Source organism: Danio aesculapii, chromosome 19 (assembly GCF_903798145.1).
Source record: "Danio aesculapii chromosome 19, fDanAes4.1, whole genome shotgun sequence".
Classification (NCBI taxonomy): domain Eukaryota; kingdom Metazoa; phylum Chordata; class Actinopteri; order Cypriniformes; family Danionidae; genus Danio; species Danio aesculapii.
The window spans coordinates 42968428-42986728 of NC_079453.1; the positions used below are offsets into that span (position 1 = coordinate 42968428).

Below are 18301 nucleotides of genomic sequence, written 5' to 3' on the forward strand. Positions count from 1 at the left end.
TGAAGCAACAACATGCGAGTTTAAGCAATACTTGTGTCACTTCTGCTTTATGTTTGTGTGCGACGTTTTGCTAGCTTTGGCTAGATACACTCTTCTGAATGAAGTAAGTGTATTTTGGAGTGTTTATGGATGCTGGGTTTGTAGGATGGAGCTGTCAGTGATGCGGGCGATGTATTGGCACGAATAGTTTCACGTTTACCGTTATTTTTGCACGTTTATTTACGTTACCCCTGTTATGAGGTTTAAACATGGGCCGTTATCTAACCAGTGGCAACTGTTTTGCATCATGCAGGTCGCGCGCGTTGATGTATTTTGTCCTTGCGTTTGGGCTCATCTGTCTTTCTGTGCTGTTATTATCGATATTAAATATTAATTTCTGAGATGTGGGGTTGGTTTTGAACGCATTCCTGTAGCCTGTAATGCAGCTGCTGTCTGCGGTGTTCACGACGGGTGATGAAAGACGAATCTAATCTGTGAGTCATATCAAGATCTGCGTCGAAAACATCGGTGCATCAACAACATCGCGCTGAAATTGAGTGCTCCGTCGGCCCTTGTGGCAAAGTGATGATCGCGCATAATGTTGTAGAACCAGGGCGGTGGACTCCTGGAGATAATGCAAAGGCATCCTCCAGAATCCTCCAGCCCCTTTTCAGGTGTTGTGTTTACAAACTGATGTGCGGAGTTGCTTTTGGGGTGTGTTGTTTTTTTATTTGCCCTGCTGCTGTTCATTAGGATATTGTAACACATATCTGGGGAAGTGAGCCTCGAAGTGGGTTCAAATTTAAGTTTGACATGTTTTTAATGCATGTATTTGAGCAGAGATGAAAAAAGTGTTATGTTTTGTCATAAACAGATCAATTTAATATCATAGCCTATGCAGTACAAGCTCACCTGTTTAAAAAGCCTGTATTACCCAAACAAGTTGAGTGTCTCGTTTGCATTTAACAACATTCTGACACTCTCAGTGTGGATTTTGAAGGGGATAGTTCACCTCAAATTAAAATTTTATAATAAATTTCTCAACCTCAACTTGTTACAAACCTTTTTGACTTTCTCTCTTCTGTTGAACACAACAGAATATACTTTGATAAATGTTGGAAATTGAGAGTAGCTATTGATTTCCATGCTATTTTTTTTCCTACAGTTAACCCAGCAGGCACAGGATGTCAACATGACATCATATTGACGTTATACCCCAACGTCCTGGGATGTTGCATTTTGTTTGAAAATTAAAATAAGGTTGGCGTCAATATCCAACGTCTAACCTAAAATCAACCAAATATGAATGTCTAATGATGTTACACCTTAACGTTGTGTGAACGTTACCACTATGACTCGGATTTTGGTTGCCATAGCTGACAAATAAATGTCAGTATTTCACGTCAATATGACACTGTTGGCTCAGCGCTGGATTTTTGTCACTTTCCAACCTTAAGTCAACCAAATATCAATGCCATTTGATGTCGTTATTGAACGTCAAAATAACGTTGTCCTTAGGTGCTGGCTAGACATTGAATTTTGGTCACCTGGCGTCACGACCTAAATCCAATCTAATATTAACGTCATATGACTTTGTGTGCCTGCTGGGAATAGTTTTTCAAATCCTTCAAAATACCTTCTTTTGTGGACAAAAAATTTAAACGATAAAAAACTTGATGGCGAGTAAATGGTGAATGAATTTAAATTTTTGGGTGAACTGTCCCTTTACGTCTTGTCATAGTATCTCTAACTTAAGTGTGCCCATACTCAGTCCTGGAGGGCCGATGTCCTGCAAATTTTATCTCCAACTCCAATTAGACACATGAATCATCTCTTAGCCAACCACATAATGGTCTCCTTCCCTTCGTAGCATTAGCCATACTTTTTAGGCTAATGGTTACAGGATTGCCTTCAATTGGCTTTGCTAGAAACTTCAATATACTGTAGTTGTGTTGGGAGAAGTTGATAGAAGATAAAATCTGAAGGCATTGGCCCTCCAGACCCCGTTATGTTGAGTGGTTGATGTTTATTACGCCTTTGGTGTCCGCATCTAATCTTTAAGCAAAGATATATACATAGAAAACATAGTGAATGACAGTAAAGTGTATGTGAAAATAAAATATGAATGAAATAATGTTCCATCACATTCAGCAGAACAGATATATTTTGTAAAAATGAAACATTGTTATATTTCAGAAATCTTTTATTATGTCATCAAATGATTCTTGTTTTAAACATTTTTGGTATATACTATAAACTATTGTCACACTGAATGATATCTTTAGATGATGTCTTCTTTAAATCATGGCAAATATGTAAGATTTTACATAATTCTTTGCTCATAGAAATGAAATTAAACAGGACACATTCTAATGTGTGGAAAAAACTGAAGCTATATTACATTTTGTCTTGATTATTTAGACCCAACAATAGGGTCTAAATTAAAGCTGGACAATATGGCAAAAATGCAGTCTCGATAATTCTTTTCTATATTGAATGATAACGATATATATTTCGATATAAGTTTTTAATGCTTCCACTTTTAAAAGAGTATCCCAACCATGACTGAAGGTGGATACCGCTGCCAGGAAAGTGAACTGTTGGCGGGAAAGTGAAAGGAGTGTGATTAACAATACTCGGCCAATAATTTTCAACAGCCAAAGATTTTCAGCGGCCAAAAATTTGGTGAATCTCTTATGTCAACACAATAGATTCCTGTTGTTGCATATTTCTGATATGTGATTGGCACTTAGGATCGATATCGAGTAAAAATGTCCAGAGCTTATCATCGTTATCAACATAGATTTTATTGCGATTCGATATGATGTTGTTTATCGGCCCAGCCCTAGTCTATATAGTAAATTGGCTTACTAGGGTCACTTCTTCACCAAATGCTTAATTTTTTACAAAAAGTGCTTGTCAACTTTAGAAAAGTAATTAATGATTGTACAATTTATAAACAAACGAGCCACTCAAAAGCTTTCTGTTCAAATGTTTTCAGGAATCCCCAACAAAATGTGATTGCGCCCAAGGAGAAACAGCCTGAAGGAATGTTACTGTACCTTTGAGAAGACCTCCATTGTCGAGGCTAAGATGATGAAGACGGAGGCCTCGGCAGAGAGGAACACCCTGAGGAGCGCGTCCCCGCACCGAAACGCCTACCGAGCTGAGTTCCAGGCTCTAAAGAAGGCATTCGATCAACCGAGACAGGATGGAGACCACAAACACAAAGACCCAGAAGGGGTCCGGCTGCCTCGAGGGCGTCAGTACGGAGCCCACGTCAGTCGCATCAAAAACATGTTCATGCAAATGGGGACAGAGAACACAGAGTCAAACCGACAAGCCAGGGAAGAGACTTCCCCACAGAAACTCAACAAGCCGACAAACTTTATCAACAGAACAGATGGCTCAGTGGTCAAGTTCCAGCAAGGCACTGGAGACCGGACATCTGGTGGCCATCACAACTCAAAGTTCTCAGAAACAAGGAAACTTTTCGAGCAGAGCTCCAGAGATGCCTCACAGTCGCCTGTGTACTCCTATGGTCGGGAGAAAAGAGGTTCTCATGAGCATCTGGATGATTGGAGGGGAGCACGTTCAAACAGAGGCAGCACAGACTCTTTGGATAGTCTTTGCTCCAGGACAGAGGCTTCTTCTCCCACTGTGAGTCAACTCAGCGCTGTGTTTGAAAATATAGACCAGCAGGGCTCCGGCGCTACCTTCAGAAGAAGCCATGGAGGCGGACGAGGGCTGTACTCTCCAGATGGCTTACAGAAACATGGGGAGGCAAGTGAGGATGACACCAGTGCACGACAGTCTCCATCACGTGGTTTTTACAGGACGCGAGTGGGCAGCAAGCACAATCTTCCAGTTTCTTCATCTTCGGAAGATCTTCTCAGTCCTAGTCCTCTATCGGAGGCGAAAACTGATGAGAAGAAGAGTCAGGAGATGATCGAGGAATCCGGTGAACTGCAACTTAAGGATGAGGTTAACTCAATTAAGGCCATAAATGGTTCTTCGACTCCAGCTGAAGTCAATGACGCTGCAGGACATTCGCTTGAGGCTACCAGAGTCCACGAGGACACAGACGGTCATGTGAAAGAGGAGTCTAGCCGGCTTACAGAGGATCAAACTGAAGAACCCAATGAGGAATACTGTGGCAATGAGAGAGTTATTTTCAATGCCGATGGAGATGCTTGCTACCAGGGCTGGGGCGAGAGCTGCACTGAACCAGAGGATGACCTATATGATGACGACCTTTCCTATGACCCAGGATCAGAGATTACAGAGGTTCCTGGTCTTCCAGAGGAGGAAAAGGAGGATATTCCACAAAAACGGAAAATTCGATTCAGCTCGGCTCCCATAAAAGTAAGTTTATTGCTGGTTTTTACTGTATGAATGGGTCAATGATGTCTGTTTTCCAATTGGAATGTTAGTGGTACTATGAATATTCATCCATACTTAGAGTATATTTAATATACTATTATTTTCTTTAAATATAACATTTTAATGAATGATAAGTGCTGTTATTTTTAATTTATATTTATTATTATAATTCATTTATGATATTTGTAGTGATTTTATTCACCAGTTTTTGGTTTACTAATATTGGTAGTTCAATTTAAACAAGGCAGCATTTAAAATGTTCATATAGTATACATATTTCATCTAATATATTTCAATTTATTTATGCTCTAATTCAGTTAACACAAATTAATCATAACAATTTCTTCCTAAATAATTTAATGTTTAAACTATATTTTTACATTGACTTTTTCATAATATGGCTATTATATCAGTACACAGTTTTACCTTTTTTCTGGATAGTTTTAATCATTTGTTGTAAAATAAATGTAATTTAATTTAAGCTTATACAATTTTTACATTTCATGGTTACATTTATACAATTTTGCAACAGTCACATTTTTAGCAACTTACATGGTATTTATGTAATATACAATATTATATTCTTGGTAATATTAAAACATAAAAGAAATCATAAGCATTTTCCGCATCACCACTTGGTGGCGCAGTGGGTAGTGTTGTCGCCTCACAGCAAGAAGGTCGCTGGTTCAAGCCTCGGCTGGGTCAGTTGGCGTTTCTGTGTAGAGTTTTGCATGATCTCCCCGTGTTCGCATGGGTTTCCTCTGGGTGCTCCGGTTCCAGTAGGAGAATTGGGTAAGCTAAATTGTCCGTAGTGTATGTGTGTGAATGAGTGTGTATGGATGTTTCCCGGTGACGGGTTGTGGGTGGAAGGGCATCCGCTGTGTAAAACATGTGCTGGATAAGTTGGCGGTTCATTACACTGTGGTGACCCCAGATTAACAAAGGGACTACGCCGAAAAGAAAATGGATTAAATAATTAATTAATATATGTCAAATATATGAAATCAAAGTAAATAAAAAGAGGAAATGTGTGTTATACATTTTTCCTTCCTTTGAAAAGATTTTTCTCTCTCATGGCCACTCTTAATATCATTATATTTTCCAAATCTTTCCAGGTATCCATTTTTATTTCTTAAACACAGACTTACAGCCATCACGTTATTGAATTTCTATTATTCATCTCGTCTGAAAGCATGGTCATAAATGCATCTGTATATGCCATTAATGCCATTTCATTGATTTTCTCCAAATCTAATGAGAGCAGTTCTCTGTTATGCCAGTCTGAGTTAGTGTGTTTTAGTTAATGAGCAGACAGACCCATGAAGTGACATCCAGAGGCCCACTCATGCCTGTAGGGAGATGTACACATATAGCTTTTGTCCTCACATGCCTTGCTGACTCTCCTTGCTGTAACTCTCACACCACCACAGACTGTGCTCACGCCTGACAGTCCACGTTCCTCTACGCAATGTGATATTAAAGCATCCGTGAGCTGAGAAATACAAAGTCTCTTGATCTTTTGACATATAAGAGGTCATTGTGCTCAAAACGATCTCGTAAATCTCAGAACTCCAAACTAGGATTGTACGATATTAGTGGATAGCATGCTAAATAATGTAATATTCGATATACATTATGACATGTTTCATATTATTTCAGGGAAAATGATGCATCACTGCATCTTCTGAAAGTGAAGGGTCATGTGTTACTGTCACATGCAACAAATCAGACATTTTAACAATGTAAACAAACAAAAATAAATCTTATATTTCAACTTATTTCTGCTACACAAATCAATCATAATAATTTCTGCTTAAATTATAATAAAAATAAATAAGATAAATATCACCATTACTTTGTTGCTCTAGTACAGTGTTTCCCAACCCTGTTCCTGAAGGCACACCAACAGTACACATTTTCAATGTCTCCCTAATCAAACACACCTGAATCACCTAATTAGAACATAAGAAGAGACTCCAAAACCTGAAGTTAATTAGTCAGGTAAGGGAGACATCCAAAATATGTACTGTTGGTGTGCCTCCAGGAAAAGGGTTGGGAAACACTGCTCTAGTATATATTTATCAAACTGAAAAAACAAGGAAAACAAAAACACTTGCAGCTAAGTGGAGTTAGTTCTTTTCTTTCAGTGCTTTATTAACATTGCTTGGTTGCTTGGTCGTGTAGTATTTCAGCATCTATACTAATATAGTTACATATTTGAAACAAAATACAGCATGTATACTCTCCCTGGTTTTTCGAGATGTGTATTGACATGTAACTCCATTGTCTGATGTGCTAAAAAGTCTTTCAAAGTGTGTGCCAGTGGCAGCCACACAAAGTTACTCCTGCATTAAATCACTTAATATCGGAAACCCTCACTAAATCACTTTCAGTTTAGTCACTGGTTTATTTGGGGTCGCCACAGTGGAATGTACCACCAATTACTCTGGTGACTCAACCACCAATTACTCTGGCATATGCAGCAGATGCACCTCCAGCCGCAACCCAGCACTGAGAGTACACTAACTCATGAACCCCCAGTGCTGGGAAACACCCACACGCTCTCTCATTCACACACACATTCATATGCTACAGCCAATTTAGTTTATTCAGTTGACCTATAGCGAATGTTTTTGGACTGTGGAGGAAATCCACGTGAACACAGGGAGAACGTGCAAACTTCATACTGTAATGCCAACTGGCTCAGCTGGGATTCGAACCAGCGACCTTCTTCCTGACAGTGCTAACCACTGAGCCACCGTGCCGCATTATTGAAAACAATTACAATAAATATTTTGAGATACGCACATTTACTATTTTTCAATAACTATGGAAGTTATCGAAAAATTTTAAATGCATATCTCGAAATATATTGTAATTGTTTGTGAAGGTCTAACCCAAACGTTGTCGTTAGTCAAATGAAAGTCAATAGTTAAAAAAGCTGAAAGGCTTCAAGGCCTGAAACCTGAAAGCTGTTGAAGTGAAACGATAGAAATGCTGAAGCAATTTCTGATGAGAGATGAGTGCAACACGTGACCGAAACAGCGGAGCTTTTATTATGCCATAGTCCACCACTTCTGGTTCTTGTCAGACTAAATATATTTTAGGGTTCTGTTATAATGCTGCTCTGTGCACTCATTTAAAAGTGTCTTAGGAGTTTTCATGTTTTTTATAAAACCAAACTGGAAATCGAGTGTGTGTATGTGATGTCATTAGCATGAACGCTAATTTCACTAGTTAAAATTGCTTATTATCTAGATTTGAACATTGTAATTATTCGTTAATGGATAGTAATTCGATCAAAGGCATTTTTGATTACCTCTTAAAGTGCTTAAAAATGGATCCACTTTAGACCTTGTTTACACCAGTATTCAGTATCATCCACTTGTGGTGAAACCAGGTGTAAACAGGACCATAGATAACTGCTGCATCTGCAACCTTTTCCACAGTGAAGCATGAAGGAAATTACAGTCTGTCTATCGACATCTTGTGTTTCGCAGGAGGCTACAGAAACACATTGTTTAAGAGGGGATTTTTATGATGTCAGCTTCTCTGAAATGCATTTTACAGTCAATTACCGTTCAGATAAATTCACTTAGCCGACATTTAAATCAATTATCTTTGATTTGGCGATATAATGGCACAGCTGCAGAGTGTGATTGTTGTCATTGATTAGTTGCGATATTTTGAACGTTCGATCTGCTGGAATGTGTTTACAACTATGGCTATTAACTCTGGATAGAGATACTCAAAAAACAAATGTTCCCCTAGTTGGATCAGTCCCATTAATATCCTTAAGCAGTGCTGGACCGGTTCCCCAGCTCACTCTCAATGGGTAAACGGGATGTTTGCTCACTAATCTCCCTCACACAAGCTGAATTTTGTAGAGTGTGCCAGTATTAACTGAATTAAAAGGTTGGTTTGTACACTATCTGACAAAAGTCTTGTCGCCTATCCAAGTTTTAGGAACAACAAATAATAACTTGACTTCTAGTTGATTATTTTGTATCAGAAGTGGCTTATATTAAATTAGGACAGTAAGGTCTGACTTTGCTTAGACAAAAGTCTTGTCACAGAAATAATGTACAGTATAGAATATAAAGTCATGGTGCAGTGGAAAAAGAGTTAATATTGTGTATGACGCTCATGAGCTTGAAGGACTGCATCCATACATCTCTGCACAGACTCAAATAATTTCATAAGTCATCTGGAATGGCAAAGAAAGCGTTCTTGCAGGATTCCCAGAGTTCATCAAGATTCTTTAGATTCGTCCTTAATGCCTCCTCCTTCATCTCACCCCAGACATGCTCAATAACATTCATCTCTGGTGACTGGGCTGGCCAATCTGGGAGCACCGTGACCTTCTTTGCTTTTAGAAACTTTGATGTGGAGGCTGAATTATGAGGAGCGCTATCCTGCTGAAGAATTTGCCCTCTCCTGTGGTTAATAATGTAATGGGCAGCACAAACGTCTTAATACCTCAGGCTATTGATGTTGCCACCCACTCTGCAGACCTCTCGCACGCCTCCATACTGAATGTAACCTGATTCCTGTTGACTGATTTCTATGAGACTCCTGGGTCTTTGCAGGTTCCAATAGGTCTTCTGCAGTTTTTGTGATGATTGGGATGCAGTTCAACAGATGATTCATTGGAAAAATCTGCTTTCTGCCACTTTTACAAATAATCAGCTATGATAGAAATGATAGAAGTCAAATTATTATTTGATGCTCTTACAACTGGGATCGATGACAAGATTTTTATTATGTAGTGTACACCATTTGCTCTTGAAGTATTGTATTCTTAGAGTCCCTTAATCAGATCACATCCCAATGCTACTCTTGGATTGAATTCTTGGATCCGGCTGCTAATTATAAACGTGAAATATAGGTCTTCGCAGCTGACAAATGTGCAACAATGCATGCGAACATATGGTTGGAAACTGCCGTTTAGACCAGTCTGGTATTACAGACTTTTAGCGATGCTCTTTCATTAATATGCATGGTCTAAATCTTATTAAATGAAGCAACAAGTGGAAAATGCCAGTTTATAGTAAAATGCATTGTGCTGGTTGGGTTACATGTCAGCTCGTCTGAACTGCCCTGGTCATTAGCTTAACAAAGAAAGACTTTTTCACGAGTCAGGGAATTTTGAACCCAGGCCACATGCTTTTTTCAGCAGACATGGTGGAAATAACAGTCTGCGGTTTGTGCGCACTTGAGAAAGGGACTGATTTGTAGTAAAACATTGTCCATTCATCAGACTAGACTAGCTTGGTGTTGAATAAAACGTCAGCGGTTAATCACACTGAACGTTCGTCTCTCTTATACTGCACATAATATTTCTTAGTCGCTCAGTAAGTGGATCATTTTCATATTAAAGCATTTAGAAGTGTAATTAATATAGAATTGCTGTAAGAGGCTCTTGTGCGAGCAGCTCTAGTGGTTGTTTGTAATAACAGCACTCTCGCACACTTTTCCCTCCATTTACTCCGACAATTACAGGTTTGTTAGTTGCAGAAAGATAATTCGCTGATTCATCTTGTGGTTTCATGCAGTAAATTAGCCTTGTAACAAATCCTTTTTTTATTACAGTGCTTGATTTTGAGATATAAATAATTTGATGAAGCTTTGTTGTTGCCAGATGAGGGTTGCAAGCTACAAAACGGGGTCATAGGTTTATTTAGATGGGGTTGTGGATGACTAATTGCTAGTAATAAATATCATACCTGTTTATTGTAGCAATATTAATTGACTTGTCAACTTCTAATATGACAGTAGAAACTCTTCCCATTTATTTTCTTGTTAATATTGCATCAGAGGACAAGTTATAACAATATGTGTATTTTGTTGATGAGTAGGTTAAAATTAAGGTCAATAAAGTTAATATATGTCAGATAATTCACATAGAAATAACAATAAAAACACTAAACTGTGATTATAATTTTTGCAACTAGATGTCAGCTTGAGTTTTTTGTTTGTTTTATATCTGTGAACACTTTATTTAGACGATCGCTCAATAAATATAGTGGACTATAATTATGTTTCAAAGCTATTTTCAATCATAGATGATCAAATAGAATATTGTATATTGTTTACAGTGCAAAATAGTAGGGCTGCACAATATATATTGTTTTTTTTCGCATCGATGTGGAAAATCTTCAATAGTCACATCGCAGGATCTGCAATGCAACCTCTAATCTAAGAGATTCTATTAATGTGAAAGGTTTTCATTTTAATGTCTTTTTAAGAACTGTGACTGTAAGATTTCAAGAGATTTTAAACCATTAGGACACAATAAATTCTAAAGTTTGCCACTTTATCAAAGAATAATTGTTTAATTATTTATACAATAAAGAATATATGGTGTTAATTTACATTTGGATTGTTGCGTTTCTGAACCTCAATGCTGTTAGACTCCACCGAAAACCATGAAGTGCTGTTTATTTCAATGTTCTGTTTTCATCTGTGCTTTATTTTATTTTGTTTATTTTTGTAAATCCCCTATGCTAAAATTATGAATTCTTTCCAAATAGTTACTTAAGTCATCTTGAGAAATTATATTCATATCGCAACATATATCACAGAAAAACAAAATATCCCAATGTCAGTTTCTTCCAATGTCGTGTGGCCCTACAATACAGTATACTGTTTTTTTTTTTATATTTGTTTTCTGTTTGCAGTAAAAAAAACAATGTTGCTACTGTGATGAATCTCAGCATGATGCCCAACATAAAAATCTGGGTCTTAAATCAGAATCATTGACCTAGCCGACTTTAATGGATTTATTCCCCATGGGGTTGTTTTGTAACCACTGGAGGCAGTGGAGAGCACTTTACCTCACTTTCACTGACCCGACTCAAAGTGCACATCCTGGCATTCTACTCGTCTCGAAGTCCTGCGTGACTGGCTCTGATAATGAGGACACAAGACCCAGCAGCCAAGTCCTCTACATGTCCTTCTTGCAGATGCATGTTTGTTGCACAAATCAGTTAAACATCTTTTTTCAGTTTTTCAGCATACACAAGTCTTACTACAGTAGAGCAAGAAATTAAACTAAATGAAAACCAAAAAATGTAGCAATGCCAAGTGAATCTCTGAGGCTATGTCAAGTGTAAACTCAGGCATGTTTATAGTTGTCACTGGTTTAATTGTCAGTCACAACAGTCACAACTGGAAATGTAGATTGTGAATGCAATAGTAAAGTTGTGTAGGTCAATAGATTTTATATATTGCTACTTTATTAGGTACAGATTTTATATATATATATTGGGGCTGCACAATACTGGGAAAATATGCGATATTGTGTGTTGCAATAATATTTCTTACGATATAACTTGCAAAATGCTGATTTATCAGAAAATGTTTTTAAATAATTTATTTATTTTATGATCACACTAAATAAACAGGCAATAGATAATTTTCTTTGCTAATTAAATTTAAAACTATGTCAAGGTGCAATCATTTACACTTAAAAACATCAGGAATAATGAAAAACCTAAGGGGAAATTCAGATTCTTGTTGGCTGTTGTCATTTTTCTCTCTTGTTTTCATTTATTTTCAGCTTAAGGTTCACCTAACAGCCTCTACTCTAGAGATGAGGATAAAGATAGTAAAGGCCCCATCTGATTGGTCAGATTTGGATAAATGACCTGCATGTAGCACACTAATGCTTGACCCATAAAATGTATTTAATATATTGCACTTCCCAGCAATATATTGCATACTATTATCATGATATTATTTCAATATATTGTGCAGCCCTGATATATTTTTAGAATATAGGTTATATATCACTTATAAATACCAAATAAATTTGTATGATTGTATTTTCTACACTGTAAAAATGTTGGGTTCGCAGAATTTGTGCATATTGTCCCAACACAAATCGATTAAGTTGACTTAACAAATGAAAGTGAATTGAACATAAAACAATTAAGTTGTCCCAAAGAAAGTCAAGAATTTTGTTGTTTTAGCTCATTTTAATTAAGTAGTTTGAACAAGCAGCAAAAAATGTTTTGGAGTGTAATATAAATTTAATTGAGAGCCAGAATTCAAAATATAGCATCATATATCCCTGATGTAGAAATGGCTGTTCAATGTTTTTACAGTGATGTTGTGCAGTGTTTGCTTAGCTATGGCCTTTGTTATATCTGTCCTGTCACCATCTTCCTACATAAACCACACAGGCTGAATGAAACGTGACATTAGCTCTGCTAAACTCAGCCTCTTGCTAGAGATAATTTATTCCTTCTTGATTCACTAATGGATTTTAATGGTTTTGAAAGACCGGGCAGAAGCTGAATGACTGCTGAAATGATTCAATGATTATGTACTCCATTCTATGCACATACTGTATATGTGCTGAACAAACCACACAGCTTTTACTATAGCTCAAATCTCTGAAGGGTGGATGGCTATGGTCTAGTTATTGACCATATTTAGGCTTCTATGAAATATATAAACAGATTCTATATATATAAACATATTTTCTAAATGGGAGATGAGAAAAGACTTTTGTGTGAGTGAGCTGAGAGGATGTTTTATTCATTGCCATTTTATTTTAAGGGATCTTCTGTAGATGAAGGTATTTTTGGAGTCGCAGTCATGACTGAAGTAGATTATGGAGGCTTTATAGAATTCAAAAAGGGTTTTAGTCTCATACCTTGGATAAAAGGACTTAGTTGGTAGTTTTATGATGATTTTTAGGTACTTGCTCAGTTAAATCACACAATGAATGTAGTTTTGTATCCTGTTTTGATGTACTGCTGTTTAGGTATTTTGAAGTCACTGGCTGCATCCGAAACCACCTACTACTCAGTGGGTTCTGCATTGAATTTAATACTACTACTCGGCCGTTAGAAAAGTATGTTCTATACAGTATGAATGTGAGAAGTATGAATGGAATTCGGACGTACTACATCTGCCATTTTGTCATCATCACGTGACCTGCCTACGTCAGTTGCGTCACTTCACTTCCATTCATGAATTCTCTCACAGAGCATCATGGGATAGCGCAGTGTGCATGGGATGCGCACTTCAGAATCTCGCCGGAAATAGTACATCAGATTCTGAAGTGCATATGCTGATTTAGTAGTGTAAACTCTTCGTGTTCATTATGGGATGTGTTATGAGAAAGCGCACTAATATTTAAATGTGTTTTAATGATAGGTGGAAACCGCAACAACTTTCATTTGCTACTTTATTACACTGTAAAAAAATTTATAACAAATAGTCAATAAAACTAAAACTAAAACTAAAAATTTTTTAATTATTCAAAGGTTAACTTAATATTTGTAGTCAGTTTGATTAATGTAAGTTGAGATGACTATAACAGTTAATTTGATTAAAAAAAAATTTTAAGGCTGCAAGATTTTGTTTTTGCAGTGTATTATGGGCGTGACTTTTTTATTCAGTTAACCTGATTGGATAAAAATCTTTCCAGTGCATGATGAGTCAGAAAGATTGTTTATTTTAAATGTGTATTTCTGCTAAAAGTTTTGTTATACTTTTTTATTTTGTGTTTTTATTATTAAGTTATTAAGTTATTCTTAATGTAATTATTAATGCAACTGATTTAGCTCATTTGTTGAATATGATGCTCAAAAAAGAAGCATGCTGTCAGTAATTGTTAATGCACAGTTTGTGCACTTAGTCTTTAAAAAAAGGAAGCATTCAAGCAATTTTCTTTTTCTAATGACAGTAGCAGTGGGGCATCCTCATTCTAGAGAGCACCTGATTGGATGAAAATCTGTCTAGTGCAGGATGACTCTCACTGTATTTTTGTGGTAACTTACTGGCAGCACTGTTGCCAACAAGTTACCGTAACTGCCAATGCACCTGATTGGATATGAATCTGCCTAGTGCAGGATGAGTCACACTGTATTTTTGCAGTAACTTACTGGCAGCACCATTTTTAGCAAGTTTCCGCAACTGCCCCTTAACTTACCTGTAAATGTGTTTTGTGTAGCAGGGCCCTATACAGTAAAATAGCGTTACCTCAACTTCTTTTTGTGGGAAAATACCCGTTACCACATTTTAATTTTAAAGTATGACAATTTTTACAGTAGTTTTACTTTAATTAATTTACTTTTTACTCTAGCAAAACCTTTATTTTTATTAGTATTTTCTATTGAAATCAATAAATTCCAAACAAGTGACACATTTTGTCATTACCTGTCTCATTTATGTCTTCAACTACAGTAGCAGTGCTTGATTACAGTAGAATACCACAGATTCCTAATATGCAGTAAGTTGCTGTAAAAGTTTTAAAGTGACCCACAATACAGTGCATATTACTTTAGTGAACGGTAAAGAATGTGTGTGGTATTTTACTGGGTGCTTTTACAATAAAGACTAACAGTGTATCATGAGAAAGATTTTGTTTAAATGTGTATTTCAACTAAACGTATTGTATTGCTTTTGTAAAAATGCTCACAGTTTTGTCCCTTTATGTGGGGTTTTCAGTTATGTCATCAATTGCTGGCAGCGCAGTGGCTTAGTGGTTAACACTGTTGCTTCACAGCAAAAAGGTTGCCGGTTCAAGTCCCTGCTGAACCAGTTGGCATTTCTGTGTAGAGTTTGCATGTTCTCCCCATGTTGGCGTGGGTTTCCTCTGGGTGCTCCGGTTTCCACCACAGTCCAAAGACATGCGCTATAAATGAATTGGGTAAACAAAATTGGCCGTAGTGTATGAATGTGTGTGAATGCGAGAGTGTTTGGGTGTTTCCTAGTGCTCTATTTCAGCTGGAACGGCATCTGCTGTGTAAGACATATGCCAGAACATTGTTGGCGATTCATTCCACTGTGGCAACTCCTGATAATCAGGGACTAAGCTGAAGGAAAATTAATGAATAATCAGTTGCTTAAATATTGATTTTGTTGCACAGAACCAATTTGCAATCATCAATTTAAGCATTTATTCTTTCAACAACAAAAAAAAACCTACGATTTTGAAGCTGTTGTCATTGACAAAGGTCTGTCCCGCTATGCATTATGAATGCTGTGGTATTTTAGTGTTTGCTTGTTTCTCTGACATCTGAGCCATTTTGGAATTGAATTTTTAATGAGTGTGGAAATAGTAGACAGGCCTGTAGTTGTGACGCTGTCGGTGTCAGGCACTAATTCACCAGTGCTCTCCCTCCACCCACCGTCGCTGAATCTATCAGAGTGAACCATACAAGGAGGTGTTCAACGCTGACACAGTGTCCTTTATTGTTGTGAAGCCGGCAGGACAATTGTGCTCACTGTGTGTTGTGCCCTTTTTATTTCATAGTTTGTCTGTAGATTGTCATTAACATAAATGATAGAGTATGTCATATATACATCTATAATTTTTATACTATTTATGTATAACTAACGAATAGTGATCTATGTATAATTAATCTGCAGGTTGTTATATAGAATACTATTTAGTTTAAATAAATGAAAATAAAGTACAAAAACCTACACTCCTTTTGAAAATTGAATATAGCAAATCATTTTTGGTGTATTTAAACAAAATAATTTTATAGTTATATCCATTAAAATAAGTGTTTGGACACCAAACATCTTTGGGAATTGAAAGATAATACATTTAAATTCAAAGGGTTATTGCAAAACAACAAATCAAACTACAAAATTGTTAAAAATTTCAGGACTGTTGTCCTAAATTTTTTTGTTATTTCTTATAAAGTATATTCACAAAGATATTATTGTAAAGCAATTTAGATATATATAAAAAAAAAATTATATGTATGGGAGTCATGGTGGCGCAGTGGGTAATAAGATGGCCTCACAGCAAGAAGGTTGCTGGTTTGAGTCCCCGGCTGGGTCAGTTGGCATTTCTGTGTGGAGTTTGCATGTTGTCCCCATATTCACGTGGGTTTCCTCCGGGTGCTCCGGTTTCCCCCACGGTTCAAAGACATGCGGTACAGGTAAATTGAATAAGCTAAATTGGCCGTAGTTTATGTGTGTGAATGCAAGAATGTATGGGTGTTTCCTTGTGTTGGGTTGCGGCTGGAGGGGCATCCACTGCGTAGAACATATGTTGAATAAATTGGCGGTTCATTCCGCTTTGACGACCCATGATTAATAAAAGGACTTAGCTGAAAAGAAAATGAATGAATGAAAGTATATATATATATACCTGAAAAAAGTCTAGTCGTTCATCCCAGTTGTAAGAGCAGCAAAGAATAATTTGACTTCTAGTTGATCCATTGTAAAAGTGGCAGAAAGCAGATTTTTCTGATGAATCATCTGTTGAACTGCATCCCGATCATCACAAAAACTGCAGAAGACCTATTGGTACCCGCATGGACCCAAGATTCTCACAGAAATCAGTCACGTTTGGTGAAGGAAAAATCATGGTTTGGGGTTACATTCAGTACGAGGGCGTGCGAGAGATTTGCAGAGTGGATAGCAACATCAACAGCCTGAGGTATCAAGACATTTGTGCTGCCCATTACATTACAAACCAAAGGTAAGGGCAAATTCTACAGCAGGATAGCTCCTCATACTTCAGTCTCCACATCAAAGTTCCTGAAAGCAAAGAAGGTCAGGTGCTCCCGGATTGGTCAGTCCAGTCACCAGACATGAACATTATTGATCATGTTTGGGGTAAGATGAAGGAGGAGGCATTGAAGATGAATCCAAAGAATCTTGATGAACTCTGGGAGTCCTGCAAGAACGCTTTCTTTGCCATTCCAGATGACTTTATTAATAAGTTATTTGAGTCACTGCAGAGATGTATGGATGCAGTCCTCCAAGCTCATGAGAGTCATAAACAATATCCATTCTTTTTCCACTGCAGCATGACTTTATATTCTATACTCTACATTATTTCTGTTCAGTGACAAGACTTTTGTCTAAGCAAAGTCAGACCTTACTGTCCTAATTAAATCATTAAAAATCAAGGCATGATCATATTTTATTTTGGTAAAATAAGCACAATCTAGAGGCCTTTGCCTTTCATATAAGCCACTTCTGATACCAAATGATCAACTAGAAGTCAAATTATTATTTGTTGTTCCTAAAACTTGGATAGGCGACAAGACTTTTGTCAGTTAGTGTATATATATATATATATATATATATATATATATATATATATATATATATATATATATATATATATATATATATAAAAAAAATATATATTATTAAATTTATACATGTAGTGCGTGCATGTTTAGATTAAAGCAATAGCCACAACTATTGTAGCACATATACAACACCCTCATCCACTAATGTGGTCAGATGATGAATTATGTATTCATCAGACCATGTTACTGATCATATGAGAAGTCTCAGCCAACACATGAGAATGAAGCATAAAGTAAGCAATTGTTTGTCCTGTTTATCCCCTTATGCTAGCGTGCTATGTGTTGGCGGGTGCCGAGGCCCCCAGAGCTATTTCCACAAACACAGGATTAAAGGAGGGCGAAATGACATTCCAGGGCAGATAAACTGAAAAAAAGAGAAAAGTAGAGTCTAGAGGAAGAACATGAGCATACGTTTTGAAGGAGTTTAACACAGAGCAAAAGGCTAATTATGCTTGAGAGTTTCATATCACTTGACTCATCAGTTCAGGTCTTCTCTATGGCCAAAGTGCTTTTAAAATAGATAAAACAGCTTTTAAAAATAATGCTGACACTCACAGAATGCGCTCTCTGCGAATGCTTTTAGCACATAAACGAATGAAGAACCACTTTTTATAACTTTCAGCATTAGCAAACATTCAAATTAGGGCTGCACGATATTGAAAAAAACTGGCATTGAGATGTTTTGTTTTTGTGCGATATGTATTATGATATGAATAACTTCACCAGATGATTTGATTAGCTCAATTTGGAAAGAATCCATCATTTTATATTGATTGGCATGATTTCATAGGACAGATAATCTGCATAAATCAAACATTTTGTTTTAAGATATTCAGGTTTTTACAGTTAACTATTCAGGT

At 36.9% G+C, this 18301-nt stretch overlaps 1 protein-coding gene across 1 annotated transcript in view; it reads left to right on the forward strand.

The window, feature by feature from the left end:
• Positions 1 to 18301, forward strand: part of ppp1r9a (protein phosphatase 1, regulatory subunit 9A) — an 87610-nt gene that overhangs the window by 195 nt on the left and 69114 nt on the right. Inside the window, exon 2 of the mRNA XM_056480454.1 lies at positions 2981 to 4344. Coding sequence (XP_056336429.1) covers positions 3073 to 4344 — 1272 coding nt within the window. The 5' untranslated portion in view covers positions 2981 to 3072. The remainder of the gene's footprint in view (positions 1 to 2980; positions 4345 to 18301) is intronic.